The 17,044-nt window shown below is 39.7% G+C and overlaps 1 protein-coding gene across 2 annotated transcripts in view; it reads right to left on the bottom strand.

The window, feature by feature from the left end:
* The window catches only part of Hadhb (hydroxyacyl-CoA dehydrogenase trifunctional multienzyme complex subunit beta), a 34,234-nt gene that overhangs the window by 7,640 nt on the left and 9,550 nt on the right, over window positions 1–17,044 (bottom strand). For both annotated transcript variants that reach the window (XM_052186211.1, XM_052186213.1), the window contains exons 4-9: window positions 16,138–16,237; window positions 13,609–13,653; window positions 11,458–11,557; window positions 4,512–4,599; window positions 2,374–2,561; window positions 1,417–1,597 (exon numbers count right to left, since the gene is read on the bottom strand). In XM_052186211.1, the coding sequence (XP_052042171.1) occupies window positions 1,417–1,597; window positions 2,374–2,561; window positions 4,512–4,599; window positions 11,458–11,557; window positions 13,609–13,653; window positions 16,138–16,237 (702 nt within the window). The remainder of the gene's footprint in view (window positions 1–1,416; window positions 1,598–2,373; window positions 2,562–4,511; window positions 4,600–11,457; window positions 11,558–13,608; window positions 13,654–16,137; window positions 16,238–17,044) is intronic.

The raw sequence follows: 17,044 nt of genomic DNA, 5'->3' as shown, positions 1-17,044 counted from the left end.
CCGTCTTCTGGCCTGTAGAGAACCTACATGCATGTGCACATATCCACACACAGACACATACACTTAAGAAAAAATTTAAGAACAAAGGAAATGAAAATCTTATCTGTCAACTATAAAGAAAGCCTTTTTATTCTTTCCAGGGCTGGGGATCAACAACCCCAACCCCCACTGCTGCCACTGCCAACAGGTCCGTGACTGTCCTGAGAAAGCACTCAGCCACTGAGTTGTACAGAACCTCATCTCTGAAAGAACTTTTTACAGTTTAGGCATAATCAAATTTTATTTTGTTTCATTTATTTAGTCTCAGATGTATACACAAGTACAAAAAGACATATGCCAGGCATATCTAGTACTTTGGAGAGTGAGGCTGGAAGACTGTTTTGAGTATGAGGATATCCTATAGACCATGTATCTGTCAGCCAGGATTACACAGTAAAATCCTGTCTCAAAGAAAAAAAAAAAAGACAAAACAAGAAACAAAATCCCCAATATCATATTTTCTTAAAACACTGACTTATATTTAGCTATTTTACACTTGATCTTAGCCAAAAGGCCGAGAAGCGATGTATATTTAGCTATTTTATATAGAAGTTGCATGAATCAGGAATTTTAAATTGGGTGGACCCAGGCATTGTGACTCACACCTGTAATCCAAGCACTTGGGAGGTTAAGGCAGAAGGACTGCTACAGGTAAGAGGCTAGTTAAAGCTACAAACCAACATCCTACAAAACCAAACAGGGCCAGTGAAATGGCTCAGCCAGGGCTACACAGAGAAACCCTGTCTTGAAAAACAAAAATAAAAATAATAAAAACTGAATGGAGTGGTGTCAGTGCATGCCTTTAATCCCAGTACTCAGGAGGCAAAGGCAGGTGGATCTACAGAGAAAGTTCAAGGACAGCCAGGGCTACAGGAAAAACATGCCTAGAAAAACCAAAACCAAACAAACAAACAAACAAAACAAAAAACAAAAAAAGAAAGAAAGAGAATAAAAGCCCATTATTTTGGAAACAATCACAGCAACAGGAAGGAAAAGTCAGTTAAGTTCTCTTTGTGAGCTCAGGGCCAGCCAGAGCTACATGGTAGAACCCTGTATTTAAAACATTATCACTTAATGTTTTTAATTTTAGGGTTGAAGAGGTGGCTCAATCGTTAAGAGCTATCACTGCTCTTTCAGAGGATCCAGATTTGGTTCCCAGCACCTCTATCGGCTGACCCACAACCGCTTGTAACCTCTGTTCCAGGGGCTCCAATGCCCTCTATGGCCTCTGTGGACACCTGCATGCACGCAATGTACATACACATACTAAGGCACACACAGAAAAACATAAAATAAATGAATCCTTTTTAAAAACAAATTTAAGTTTTTGGAGCAATTGAAGCAATTCAGAACACCCCAGTAAGTATCACTACTTACCTGGTACTTTGAAGGGTACAATATCAGAAAGATGTCCTTCATCCTGTGCCTTCTTGGCCAGACTATGAGAACGCAGTGCATACTCATCCTGTTCCATTCGAGAAACAGCAAAGGCAGCAGCCAGTCGGTCTGCAGAGTGGCCCATGGTCTCATTAGTGGAGAACTCAGCCACTGCAGGGAGCTAGGAAAAATACAGAACAGCTCTGCTCATCAAAGGTATGGGAAGATGCGTAAGATTGCTCAGTGCTAGACATCTATGTGTTGGCTGGATATAGAGACACAGTCTATAACCCTAGCACTCAGGAGGTTGAGGCAGAGGGATTTTAAATTTGAGGGCAGCCTAGTAAGACCTTGGCTCAAAAAAACAAAACACCAAAGAAGGAAAAGGAAATGCAAAAGCTCTTTGTAAGCAAATGTTTCTCTTCTCTTCTTTTCTCTTTCCTTTCTTCCCCTTTATTCCCCTCTCCTCTCCTCTCCTTTCTCTCTCTTTCATTTTTGTTTTTGAGACAGAATTTCTCTGTGTAACCCTGGCTGTCCTGGAACTCTCTGTAGTCCAGGCTGGCTCTAAACTCAGAGATCCACCTGCCTCTGCCTCTGCCTCTGCCTTTTGAGTTCTGGCATTAAAGGTGTGCATCACCACTGCCCAGCTTGAGAAAATGTATTTCTAAAGATGGTTAAAAAAACAGTTTTAGAGACAGGCTCTCATTATGTAAATCAGCTTGTCCTTGGACTCATATGGATTTACTTGTTTCCTCCTCTGGAGTGCTGGGATTAAAGTTATGTGCCACCATGTCCAGATTACAAATTCAATATTTAAAACTACTCCCATTCCCAATCTTGACCAAACACCCTGCCCTGTAATCAACAGAATACATAATTATTATGATATGTGTTATATCTAACTGTAATCTAGCCTCAGGATGCTCTGGATCTTTATATTAAGTTCACAAGTCTTACCTCAGGGGACAGAAAATTCAATCTGAATTTAGTAAGTAAGGACAGTCGCTGGCCCAGAGTCTTGGCTTTATTGAGATCAAGCATCATTTTCCTCATATTTCTTGAATGACGAATAGGGACATCAGACATTAACTCAACACCACCAGCCACAACGATATCACACTGGCCAGAAGCTATCAGACCAACAGCTACAGGGTACAAAGTATATGTGCATGAACAACTTTGTAAGAATAACAAACCACTGAAATGTAAACTTGATTAAAAAGCTGTATAAAAGGGGGCCAGGGAGATGGCTCAACAGGTGAAGGTACTTGCAGCCAAGCCAGAGGACCTCAGCTCCATCCTAGAGCATATATGGTAAACGGGGCAAATCAACTTCCACGTTATCCTTTGACCTGACACATGCATCATAACATGCATGCATACAAAATAAATATAAGAAAAAAATCCTTGAAACAGTTATCAGTTTTGTATAAGAGCAATCAATTTCTAACTACAGGGTCTCACTGTATATATAGCTCTGGCTGTCCTGGAACTAGCTGTACAGAGCAGACTGGCCTCAAACTCACAAGAGATCCACCTGCTTCTTCTTTCTGAGTGCTGGGATTAAAAATGTATTCCATCCAGCTAGTTTTTAACTTTTCAATGGGACTATTACCTTATAATTTTTGCACTTCTGGAGACTGAACCCAAGGTTTGGCACATAAATATGCAAGTACAAGAAAATATTTCAAATGTCTAAAAACACATTCAACACACCTGAGAAGTTTCATCTAAGACACAAGGACATCAACTTCTAAGTCAACTCAAGCCGTATTCTTTTTAACTTACTGATTTTATTTTCTGTATATTAGTGTCTCACCTGCATGTATGTATGCACAGCACATTTGTGTCTAGTGCCTACAGAGGCCAAGAGGTCATTACATCTCCTGGAAATGGAGTCAGTGATTACGAATTATCATGTTGGTGCTGGAAATCAAACCCAGGTCCTCTGGAAGATCAGACAGGGCTGAGCCATTTCTCCAACCCATCTCAAATAATACTCGAAACCTGAACATCTTCCATATTTTATATGCTCTAAGATTACATTTTCAGAAAGGGCTCCTCCCTACCCCTCACATAGAGAATACTAATTTCTGCTACATGTCCTCTCAGATGTGGGTTTCCCTTTATGGCAACTGGCATGCAATTCTGTTGGTCTAACTGGGAGTCAGTCACACGCTGCTCAGTAGAGACGCCTCCAACCACTGCCTCTGGCTTCATCCCTGCCACTCATGAACTCAAATGCCCAATCTGGCCTTCATATTACTGAGCACTAAGCCTGTCAAGCTTCCTGTCTTTTCATTAAATAGCAATGGCTATTTAATGTCCTACAATTTTAGGTGAAATGCCATATAGATTGCCAAAGATGTAGGTAGACAGTAAATTAAAAATAAAAGCATTTTGTAAGTGTGAATGTGTGCTGTCATGTGTTAGGCGACACATGGGGAAATGTGCGCAGCATGTATGTGTGTGTGTGTGAGAGAGAAAGAGAGAAAGAGAGAGAGAGAGAGAGAGAGAGAGAGAGAGAGAGAGAGAGACAGAGACAGAGAACAGGCCAGAATTTGACATCTGTCTTTAACTGTGCCCCATCTTGTACACTGAGACAAGTTCTCTAACTTGAACACATCTTACCCATTCGCCATCAGTCAGCTTGCTTTGGGGATCCTGTTTCTGCCTTCTGAATTCTGGGGTTACAAACAAGCTGTCACACCTACACAACAACATTTAGCAGGTGCTAGGGATCCATCTATACTCGGGTCCTCATGTTTACTCAACAAGTGATTTGTAATTAACCATCTTCCCACCCCAAAATTTTGACCATCTAGAATAGGACTTGACAACTACGGTGATGCTTGAGGCTGCAAGGACAGGTCTCTGACCTCATAGGAAAACGCCCTATCAGAGTTATCTAAGCAGAATAGACTATGCACCTCCTCCCACTGACAGTCCCAGTAGCAGCCAGCCTAGGACTAAGGTCCAATTCAACTGTCCCACAGAGCATAAAAGCTCCTCTGGAAAATCCCTAACTTTTACTTTCCTTACGACTAATTAAACGGAGTAAAATCACAGTACCTTTGGACTTCATTTGCACATACCTGTGGTCATGGCTTGGTTTGAAGAGATACAAGCCATGGTGACGGTGTGAGCTGGAGTCTTGTCAGAGAAGCCAGCTCCCAGAGCAGCCTTCAAGGAGTAGTGAGGGAGAGAAAACACATGTGAGTCAGGCTCTGAGCACTACTCTGCCTGGTGAATTATGAAAGGGTTTATTTCAATATTTTACAAAGCAATGCTTAAAAGAAGATTAAATCCATCACAAAATGGCCTTTTGCATTTCTGCTAGACACTGAAAGGTACTGTCAAATTCCTGGTAACACATTTCTTTCTTCTTTAAAAAAATTTTATTTGTGTGTTAATGTAAGGCACATGTGTATCAGGACATACATGTGGAGGACTGAGGTAATTGTGGAATTGGTCTAATGGCTTGACCTCAGGCCTTCAGGCTTGTCAGAACATCCCTTACATTTACGTCATCTTACCAGCCCACTTGTCTTTTCTTTTCTTTTTTTTTTTCCTTTCTGTACTACTGGGGATTGAACCCTAAGCCTCACACATGTTTAGTAAGCCCTCTTACCACTGAGACATATTCTAGCACTTTTTACTTTTTATTTTGAAACAGGATTTCAGATTGTTTCTGTAGCCCAGGCAGGCCATCAACTTGTATGGCCTCCTGCCTCTGCCTCCCCAGTACTCAGGTATGCAGTTTAGGGACTACTAAGTCCAGTGGCTTAGTAGCCATTCTCAAGTGTGATATAAAGGCTACAATATTCTTCAACCTCAGCTAATTATTAACAATGTTTTGCTTCAAGTCTTCAAAAGATATCATATAATTTTATCTTACTTAAATATTAATATATAATTGAAAGAGTGATGAAACTGCATCTTGGGATGGGGTTTTCATAGCTCCCTGAAGCTATAAAACCTAGCAGCAGAGCAAAAGCATGAAACGTTTCCACAATGACTATTAAAACCACAAGAAAGCCCTAACCATTTATATAGAGATCCCACTCAGGTCCCTGGCTGCTTTACACTCAGCTCTCTAAAACAACCCCACTATTGACTAAAGGCAAAGTAAAAGTCAAATAAAAAAAAAGAAAGAAAGAAAGAAAACTCTGGAGAACTGCCTGACTCACAAGAGAACATCTGATGAGTAAGAGTCAGGCCAGTTTACGACTATCAGAGCAACTGTCCGGGACAAGGACATAGAAAGTGATTCAATGTAGCTTTAGGAGCTCTGAGAAAATTTAAGGCCCCCTAATTGAGCTGATGAATAATTTCATGACACAGTCAAAGTCAAACAGGAAACTAAGACATCCTTACTTGTTTTCCATGATTTGTTGGGAAAATTTATGTTGCCGAAACATTCCAATTTTTGGTAACGTAAGGAATTTAGGTACACTTAGGAGAAAGTCTTTTTTTTTTTTTTAATTGAAAAAGGAAGTAAAAACATTTTATGATAAAATTGAAGATTTACATAGAAAATATTTCTGATAAAATTGAAGAAATATATAGAAAAACACGTTAAAATTGACAATTTTCAGCCAGAAGGTGGTGGTGTACGCCTGTAATCCCAGCACTCTGGGAGGCAGAGGCAGGCGGATTGATGAGTTCGAGGCCAGCCTGGTCTACAGAGTGAGTTCCAGGACAGCCAGGGAACCCTATCTCAAAAAACAAAACAAAACAAAACAAAACAAAAAAAAAAAACCAAATCCAAAAAAATCCAAAAAACCAAAAAAAAAGAAAAATTGACAATTTTCATGGAAAATTAAAGAGTAAAATGATAGACATAAAAACATTGCTAAATTAATTGAAAAAGGAAGTAGAAACATTTTATGACAGAACCGAAGATTTACTTGGAGAATATTTCTGATAAAATTCAAGAAATATATTGAAAAACACGTTAAAATTGACCATTTCATGGAAAACTATACAGATAAAATGGTAGGCATAAAAATATTTCTAAGTTGATTGAAAGTGGAATTATAAAACATTTTCTGATAAAATTGAAGATTTACATGAAAAATATTTCTGTTAGTCTATGTCTTTTTATTGGGGAATTGAGTCCATTGATGTAAAAACTAAGGAATAGTGACTGTTGCTTTCTGTTATTTTTGATGTTATTTTTATGTTTGTGTGGTTACCTTCTTTTGGGTTTGTTGGAAGATTACTTTCATGCTTTTTCTAGGGTATAGTTTCCCCACTTGTGTTGGTGTTTTCCATCTATTATCCTTTGTAGGGCTGGATATGTGGGCAGATATTATGTAAATTTGGTTTTATCATGGACTATCTAGGTTTCTCCATCTATGGTGATTGAGAGTTTTGCTGGGTATAGTAGTCTGGGCTGGCATTTGTGTTCTCTTAAGGTCTATATGAGATCTGCCCAGGATCTTCTAGCTTTCATAGTTTCTGGTAAGAAGTCTGGTGTAATTCTGATAGGCCCGCCTTTATAAGTTACTTGCCCTTTTCCCCTTACAGCTTTTAATATTCTTTCTTTGTTTAGTGCATTTGGTGTTTTCATTATTATGTGCCAGGAGGGCTTTCTGGTCTGGTCCAGTCTGTTTGGAGTTCTGTAGGCTTCTTGTATGTTCATGGCCATCTTTTTCTTTAGGTTAGGGAAGTTTTCTTATATAATTTTGTTGAAGAGCTTTACTGGCCCTTTAAGTTGTAAATCTTCACTCTCTTCTATACTTATAATCCTTAGGTTTGGTTTTCTCATTGTGTCCTGGATTTCCTGGATAGTTTGGGTTACAGGCTTTTGCATTTTGCATTTTCTTTGACTGTTGAGTCAATGTTTTTTATGGTATCTTCAGCACCCAGATTCTTTCTTTTATCTCTTGTATTCTCTTGTTGATGCTTACATCTATGACTCCTGATTTCTTTCCAAGGTTTTCTATCTCCAGAGTTATCTCCCTTTGTGATTTCTTCATTGTTTCTACTTTCATTTTTAGATCCTAAGTGGTTTTGTTCAGTTCTTTCACTTGTTAGTGTTTTCCTGTAATTCTTTAAGGGATTTTTGTGTTTCCTCTTTAAGAGCTTCTACCTGTTGACCCACGTTCTTCTGTATTTCTTTAAGGGATTTTTGCGTTTCCTCTTTAAGGGCTTTTACCTGTTGACCCATGTTCTCTTATATTTCTTTAAGGGAGTTATTTATGTCCTTCTTGAAGTTCTCTATCAGCATCATGAGATGGGATTTTAATTCCAACTCTTGCTTTTCAGGTGTGTTGGTGTATTCGGGACTTGCTGTGGTGGGACAACTAGATTCTGATGTTGCCAAATAGCTCTGGTTTCTGTTGGTAGGGTTCTTGCACTTGCCTTTCACCATCTGGTTATCTCTGGTATTAGTTGGTCTTGCTGTCTCTGGCTGGAGCTTGTCCCTCCTGTGGGCCTGTAAGCCTGTGTCCGTACTCCCGGGAGACCAACAGTCATCTGGCAGGGTTTATGCACAGAAGGCTGTGGAGCTGTCTGGCTCCTTGGTATAAATGACGCCTGGAAGGCTCCTGTTCTAGCTGCTCCACTGATCGTATGCCCTGCGCACTCCTAGCTGGTCCCTCCAGAGAGATATTGGAGAGAAGGTGGAGATCTCACCTCTGCGCTCAGAAGTGGAGGCACTGCTGGGAGATCATTCTCTCCTGGCAGACTGTGCACAGAAGGCTGTGGAGCCACCTGGCCCCCTGATGCGAATGGCGGCAGAAAGACTCCTGTCCCAGCTGCTCCACTGATCATATGCCCTGTGCGCTCCTAGCTGTTCCCCTCCAGAGAGAAGGCAGAGATCTCATCTCTGTGCTCAGAAGTGGAGAAAGTCTTTTTAATACTAAAGCTTTACTTTAGTGGGGGGAAAATGCTTCCCATCCTTATTATGAAATGTGGAACTCCTTTACAAGGAACCATTTTTAGTAGCACTTTTTTGAAACTACTTATCAAAATTGTCCTATAGTCTAGTGAAATGGATGTGGCAAATTCCAGATTTAACAAGTTCCCAGTCTTTTAGCTGATCTTTGCTACTATACTTACACTGTGCTTGATACTACATGCCATCTACAGGAGCAGAAAGCTGTTTCTGCAGGAGCAGAAACCTTTGTAGGGAGGCCTGATACTAAGCGCCTAACTACTAAAAACTACTTCCTGGCATCTGCATGTCAACTTCTCAACCTGAACCAGTTGGAAAGGTAATCAGAAGCAGGGGTTGGGGGCAAAAGAAAAGACTCCACAGTGGGACAAGGGTCAGGGCACTCAGGTCATAACAGCTTGATCCTCACGAGGCCACTGCAGCATGTTACCCTTGGCCCCAGCTGACACACAGGACTAACAGAGCTTTAAATAGAACTGGTAGCTGCTGGTGACCCTTGTCCACATTCTTCTATTTAAAGACTGAATCACTTTCAAGACAGCAAGGAGAAAGGAAGAAATTGAGATGAAGGAGAAATACATTGAGGTCTTTCAGCAAAGTCAGGTTTGATAGAGGCACAAAGCTTTTTGGAGGACTTCATATTAATATTAGGGCAGGTCCTTGTAGGCTGAAGAGATGGCTCAGAGGTTAAGAGCACTGACTACGGGACAAGCTTGGGGGCAGGGAGGGGGGTTGATATTGGGATGTATAAACAAATTAATTAATTTTAAAAAAATAAGAAAAGAAAGAGTACTGGCTGCACTTTCAGAGGTCCTGAGTTCAATTCCCAGTAAGCACATGATGGCTAATAACCATTTATAATGGAATCTGGTGCCCTTTTCTGGCATGCACCCATACATGCAGGCAGAATACTGTATACATAATAAACAGGTCTTTAAACATATATAAGCACAAATCCTAATGAAATTCTTTTGCTGGGGATTTTAAGTTCTAGTACTTCTTTTCCTAACTGTTGTATCACCTGTACCTTTCTCCTTAGTTACTAAAATAACCTGGAGAGTTAGATGTGGTGGCTCATGTCTTTAATCTCAGTACTTCGGAGGCAGGTGCATCTCTGTAAGCTTGGGGCCACCCTTGTCTATACAGTAAGTTCCAGGCTAGCCAGGGCTTCATAAATGAAACCCTGTTTCAAAAATGAGATATTATGTGGCATACAACATAACTGCTATTAGTATGGAGTTCAGGGAAGAAACTTCCTCATGCCAATCAATAGCTGGAATGTGCACAGATGTAAAATTTTCAGGAAAAAAATTTACAGAAAACACCATGGTTTTGGTTTGAGAAAAGAAGAAGAATATAGAGAAAATTGAAACAAATTTAACATTTACTTTTTCAGTCTTATGAAAGTTACTTTATATCCATGATCCAGAAGTTCCAAACACTGTAAGCAACTTGATGGCTTTATGTACCCATGAAATTTATTTTTATAAACTTCCTAACATGGTTTTTAATGGACTAATAATATTCCATCATTTTGTTGAACTATAATTTATTCAACCATTCTATAGTTGAACAAGATAAGTAGTTCTTCTGAGATTCACCTGTATGTTAGACTTTTTATCTTTTTTTAATACCCACTAGAACTCTTTATTAGTAGTGTTCAAAATGTGAAGATGCAGAAGAAAAGACAATGTCCCAGGAGAAGAGACAGACCTCTCCCTGCCCTCCTCTCTCCTCTGCCCTCCACAGCACTGGCCGCTCGCTCACTCTGTGACCTTGGGCAGTGCTGGACCTTTAGCTGCTTTAACATTCGCTGTGTGGGAACAGTGTGAGAGAACAAATGGTTTTGATCTGTACATTTGCCCTTCTATCTTGGCTGACAATTGAAGTAATTATCCTCACAACTATAATGAACTCAGAAGCACAGACAAGAAATAAGATAAATATGTGAAAGCCTACTTCATCCAAATAATTGAAGCAAAGCCCAGAAGACAGGTTTGAACTAGTCACTGTCAAATGCCTGTGTGAGATACTCATATTAGTTCCAAGGCTGTCATTATCTTCATTGCCCAATAAACACTAGACGTGTGCCAACTAGGCTAAAGGTAAACTCCTAGGAAATAACTAAAAAAAAAAAAAAAACCCAACCCTGCCTATGTGTCATCTAGTCAAAGGTACCAAATCATAGGCAAGGCTTCCTCCTACTACAAAAACCAAGGTATGAAACTGGCTATACTGTTCAAGTTTAATTAGAAACCATAATGGCTAACATTATAAAGAGCAGCATCAGCCACATCGCTATACTATTTCTCTAACAAGAGACAAACTAACATTTCTTAAATCACTCAAACAACTTATCTGACCTATAGCAAAATGTGTATACTTAATAATAGTATAGATCATCTGATTTTAAGTGAAAAACATGTTTAGCTATGGATCTTAAGAGTTCAGTGGGGGCTGGAGAGATGGCTCAGCGGGTAAGAACACTAACTGCTCTTCCGAAAGTTCTGAGTTCAAATCCCAGCAACCACATGGTGGTTCACAACCATCCGTAATGAAATCAGATGCCCTCTTCTGTTGTGTCTGAAGACAGCTACAGTGTACTTACATATAACAATAAATAAATAAATCTTTAAAAAAAAAAAAGAGTTCAGTGACATTAAAATGATAAGTTCTAGGCTGGGCATGTCTCTTAGTAGTAGAACACTTGCCTGACATAAGCAAGGCCTTGGGTCTGATCTGTACCAACATATGCACATACAAAAGAAATAAATTATTAAATATTAATTCAAATTCAAATAGACTTTTTGCTAATTTGTGGGAAGGGTATGATGGTATGGGGAAACTGGGTCTCGCTATGTGGCCCCGGATGACCTAAAACTTACTGAATTTCTTCTGCTTGCCTCTCCCTTCTGAGTGCTAATATTAAAGGTGCACCACAAAGCCCAGCCCTGTTGCTATTGTTTTGGAGAAAAGGTCCCACTATAGTCCAAGATAATCTGGAATTTACTAATTCCCAGATAGGCCTTGGACTCCATGGCAATCCTCCTGCCTCAGCCTTCCAGGAATATATTACAAGCATCAGACACTATATCCAACTTTATTAATCTCTTTAAACACTATAAATTTTTTCTTACCTCTCTAGCCACATTGCTTGTTTTTACTTCCTGAATAACTGTACCAAAGATGATATAATCAACAACATCCTTTGGGATATTGGTCCGATGCAACAAACCCCTAAAGCAGAAATCCAAAGAAAAGAAACATTTCATACATGAGGGTATGCCAGAGAACATCACATAAAACACTACACATTTTACACAGGGAAACCATGCACTGGGAGTATAGGTCAGAGGAGAGTGCTCACTTAGTACATACAAGGCCATCGGTTCAATCCTAATCTCCACAAAAAACACAAAGACAGGTCTTTCCTTTTAAAAGGCCAGACATAAATATTTAACCAGCTTATCAATGAGGAAATAAGTGAAGAATCAATATTTGATGGCTACTTGGTAATGAAGACATTAGAAAGAAATAGTCAAAAACAACTTGGGCAGGTGGCATTAGCTCAGTGATAGAACACTTGCATAGGAAGCAAAAACTCTGGGTTCAGTCCTCAGCTGTGGCTGGGGTTGGGAGCAGTGGTGGGATAATTTAGGAAGACAGGCATGGTAATGCATGTCTTTAATCTCAGAACTCGGGAGACACAGAAGAAGGCAGATCTCTGTGAGTCCAAGGGCATTCTGGTCTACAAATCAATCCAAGCCAGCCAGAGATATGTACCAAGGTCTGGATTCAATAAACAAACAAATAAAAAACTTGGGGCCGCTCAGAAGACTCAGTGGGTAAAGCAGACCCTGTCCTGACTTCTACGTGCACACTGTGGCATATGCCTGCCTAAGCAAGCAAAGCCATACACAAATAGTAAACTAAAAATTAAAAAATATTTGAAATAACAATAATGTTAGCTAATATCCCCAGAAATCAGTGCAAAGAGACATAGATATAAAATTCTGTCTCAAACCATACAACAATAAAATAAATACCATTTCTCATTATAGAGATAAGAGTTTAAGGAGTCACATCAAAAATAGGACATGAGTGCACATTTGTCAAAACTCAGAAGTAAGTTATATAGTATATATGGAGTTAAAGATGTAGGTCACTGGTACAACACTTGCCTCCTATACTCAAGGCCTTTGAGTTAACACCCACACTGAAATAAAGAGGAGGAAAAGAAAAGGAAAGGAAAGGAGAGAAATGGAGGAGAAGGAAGCAGAATAAAGAAGCAAAGATGGAAGAAAATCAGAAAGTTACAATGCAAAAACTAAAAGGAAGACCGGCCAAGCACAGTTTGCAGGGTCAAGTGTAGAGCACAAAGAGAGGCCCAAGAAAAGATTGCTGTATTTATGATCACAAAGTCCCTAAAAAAGACACTTCCAAAATATAAATATTTGGGAATGGAAATGATTATTAGGTAATTAGGGAGGGTAAACATTAAATACAGAGAAACAATGCTAATGCCATTTGCTCTTAAAATCTGGCAGTAAGACAAGAAAACTGAGTGACAGTGAGCAGAAAGGTAAAGGAAAGTGTTTTTGAACTAGGAAGAGACTTTGGGCTGCTTGAAGACACCAAAGGAAAACATTGTTGAAAATGTAGCGAGAACGTCACCCACAGACGCCGAGCACACCAACTATTCATCCATCTCAACCGCATTTCATGTCACTGAAATTTACTTGCTTTGCATAGGAACCTTCAAGGTTTTTCCTTAATTTTTATCTTATGTGTATAGTATTTGCCACCATGTACGTGCAGCTGAGGCAGGCAGATTGCAGATTTAAAGCCATTGTGACCTACATAACTGAGTTCCAGACCAGTCTGAGAATACAATAAACACCATCCATACCACCACCAAAAATATAGTCCTGTCAAGATGCTACACGCTAAACTTGCAAAATAAAGATGTTTTTTATTCAAAACTGTTAAAATTTAACATATACAGTTAAAATAAAATTTAATCTTATCATGATATATACCTTTAATTGGGAGGCAGAGGTAGGTGAATCCCTGAGTTCAAAGCTAGCCTGGTCTATAGTCAGTTTCAGGTCAATCAGAATTATATGGTGAAACCCTGTCTCAAACCTTGCTATGAGCTAGTTAATATTGCTTCTTTCCATATACAGTTTAACATCCTAGATATGAAAATTCCAAAGAACATGCTACTTCAAGTGCAAAAACTATAAAAAATATTCTAAGTGAAAGAACAGGAAACTTAATTTACTTACGAAAGTGCAGCTCTAGCCAAGTCATGTGGCATTAGGTCTTTATACCTGGGAAAAGAAAACAAATAATTTAAACCAAAAGCCTAGAGTTTCCATTGAATTTATAAAAAATTCTAATGCATACAGACTGTCTAACATATACTGACAATGCAGCTGATCCTACTACCCAAGTCAGTCCATCAGTTCATATGAAGAAATAGTGTGACTTTGCTATCTATCATCTCAAAAAATATGACAAACCCTAAATCCCTACAGAACTTGCTGTCTGACAAAATAGATGTTCTAGCTAAACATGGTACTCAGGCCTACAATCCTAGCACCTGGGAGGCTGAGGCTGGAGGAAGGCCCATGAATTCCAAGCCAGTCCAGCTACAGCAGGAGACCCAGCTCAAAAACACCAAACAAACAAACAAACACTGAACCCAAAACAGAAATATTACTAACTCTACATCACTACTTGCTTGCCACGGCATATGTCAAATACTCTTTAAAACCAACCTTCTCTTTTGCAGAGCAGAGATGGTGCAGCTCTCAGGAGGCGGAGACAGGTGGGTATCTATGAGTTTGAGGCCAGCCTGGTCTACAGAGGCCAGGACAGACAACCACTCAGGTTTATACAGCTAGTTCAAGGACAACTTGGGCTACAAAGGGAAACCCTGTCTTGAAACTCAAAAAAAAAAAAAAAAAAGGAAAGGAAAGGAAAGGAGAAAAAAAAGAAGAAAACTGACTTCCTCTTGATAGCTTTTAAGGGAGTGGGGCACTTTTTTTTAAGTTTTTCGAGACAGGGTTTCCTCTGTGTAGCTCCAGCTGTCCTTGAACTACCTCTGTGTTTAAACAAGGCTTTGAACTCAGAGATCCACCTGCCTCTGCCTTCTGAATACTGGGATTAAAGGCCTGCTGTGTAATACATTTTTAAAGTACATTTTTAATTTTGTAATGCCCAAAGAGGCATGTTTTAATTGCTTTTTTAGAAAATTTTACCTTTGAACTAATCAGAGATTTACCAAAGAGTAGAAAAGACGGAGTGGAGTTCCTGACATCCTCTCCCCAGCATCTTCTAGGTGCTAGTCATTACGTTACTAACTTTATGGCTCTCACCAGCTATGAACAACCTTTTGCTGCTCCATCGTCTCATCCACAGTGCTTCTTAGCATCTAGTTATGCTGGCTTAGCCTCTCTAAACTGGCATAGTTTCCCAATCTCTCCTTGATGGCAATGACGTCTGACCCTTGACCTGAGACTGGAGACAAGGCACTCTTTCACCGCTTCCTAGTGGGGTGCATGGCATTCAGAGGACGCTCCTGGTGACTCAGGTGGTACCTGCCAGTTTCCTCCACTCTAAAGCCACTACCTTCCCTTCCTGAGCATCTGTTAAAGAGGAGTCACTAAGTCCAGCCTTCCTGCTCTTCCCTCCCTCCTCCTCCATACTATACACAATGCTCTACACCTTGCTTTTAAAGTCTTTTTTCTTTTAATCATTTAGTGTTGTGTGTACTGGTATACTTGGGGAAGTCATAGGACAACCTGTACAAGTCCCTACTTTCCAGGGACTTCTTATGTCAAGAAGTTTGGTAGCAAGCACCTTTACCCATTGAGCTGTCTCACTTCCTCTTTCATGCCTTACATTTTTAGAATTCACTTATTTTTATTTTATGTGCATTGATGTTTTGCATGGATGTCTATGTGAGGGTGTTGGATTCCCTGGGATTGGCGTTACAGATAGTTGTGAACTGCCACGTGGTGCTGGGAATGAACCCAGCTCCTCTAAAAGAGCATCCAGTGCTGCTGAGTACTGCTGAGCCATCTCTCCAATCCCTATGTCTTGCCTTTTAAAAGTAATATATCTTCAAGATCGCAAATCTTCCATATGAATACATAAAGAAAGGCCTCGGTTTTTTTTAAACTAGAGCCTAATATTCCCCAGTAAATTTTTAATGTAAATGACTGCCTGTCCAAAGTACAAATATTAAAAAACTAACAATATAAACAGAACAGAACAAACTGCTTCCTTAACCAAGCCCATTATCAGCTTTGTGTAGACTGAATCTCACTTAGAGGATAGAAAAGCCTGAAAAAAACTCAGCTGTTTGATTCTGAGGAATTTTCAGGGTAGTTGAAAATACTTGGGGTTGAACTATGACAGGCATTTGGACCAGCTGTGTCACCTCCAAGTCTCATCATTTTCAGAAGACCAAAGCAGCAAAGTTCTCAGCACTCAAACTGTGCCTACAGAAACCATGTTCCAGGAAAGGAAAAAGGAAAAAGGGGAAAGGAAAGGAAAGGCCTACTGGAAAAATGGTATCTGGATCTACACTAGACTCTCAGCTAGAGCTATTTCAGGCTAATGCCATGGCAAGCTAGTTTATAAAAGGAATAGAACGTCTTGCCATAATATGCCACTGATTTGACTCATTCTATACTGGCTTTATACAAGTGTTCTCCATATGGTCTTCCACTAATTGTATTCCCTACAAAGACTACTTCAAACAGTACTGGAAGAGAAACAAACAAACATGATCATTTTATACTTACGAAGTTCCTGACAGCAGAAATGGAATGCGGACACCTTCCACCACCACAATATTCTTTATATTGGGTTTTGCTAAAGTCTTCTTTGATTTGGTCTGGACAGCTTTAAGATAAAGTTCAAAGAACTATTAATTAAAATATATAAAATCAGGGATAGGGACGTAGTTCAAACAATGGAGCACTTGCCTACATTTTTCTATGCTTGCTCTCACAGTCTCCTCTAAAAAGAGTTGCCTGGTTTATAGCCCCTGCCAGTGAGGTCTAAAATCCAAGGCACAAACTGATCATATTCAGAGGGGGTGTGCCAGGTCCACCAAGTCAACAAAGTAGTTGACCAGTGTATATTAGCACTGTTTTTTTTCTACAACAAAATACCAGAGGCTGAACACTGGAATCTAAACTAACTACAAGGTGCAAACTGAGGTCCTAGTACAGGTCCACCTGGCTATGTTATAACACAGCTAAACAACAGCAAAAACAAGCAGAAAAAAAATAGTTAAGTGCAGAAGAGGATAAGTATATAAGGTGGTCTCATTTTAAAACAACCACACTCAAGAGTTGATGCCTCACATCAACGACCTAATTATTTCCTCCTCTTCCTCCTCCTCTTCCTCCTTCTTTTTAAGCAGAGGGTACTACTACTTATCAAATTCACAACATGGCTCATGTTGGCTTCAAACTCTCACTACTACTACTACTACTACTACTACTACTACTACTACTTTAGCCTCCCCAGAGCTGGGGTTACAGGTATGTGCCACATCTAGCTTAGGTACCATCTGTTAAAGGTTCTTTGACCTTTACTGAGGTATTACCACAACAAGAAACAAATTTCCAGCTCATGACCTTTGGGGTATACACTCAGACTTCACAAACCATAGCAATCAGTTATTTATGTCATCTTAAAGAA

The sequence above is a fragment of the Apodemus sylvaticus genome, chromosome 6 (assembly GCF_947179515.1).
Source record: "Apodemus sylvaticus chromosome 6, mApoSyl1.1, whole genome shotgun sequence".
Classification (NCBI taxonomy): Eukaryota; Metazoa; Chordata; class Mammalia; order Rodentia; family Muridae; genus Apodemus; species Apodemus sylvaticus.
This window is presented reverse-complemented; position numbering and strand designations above follow the sequence as displayed.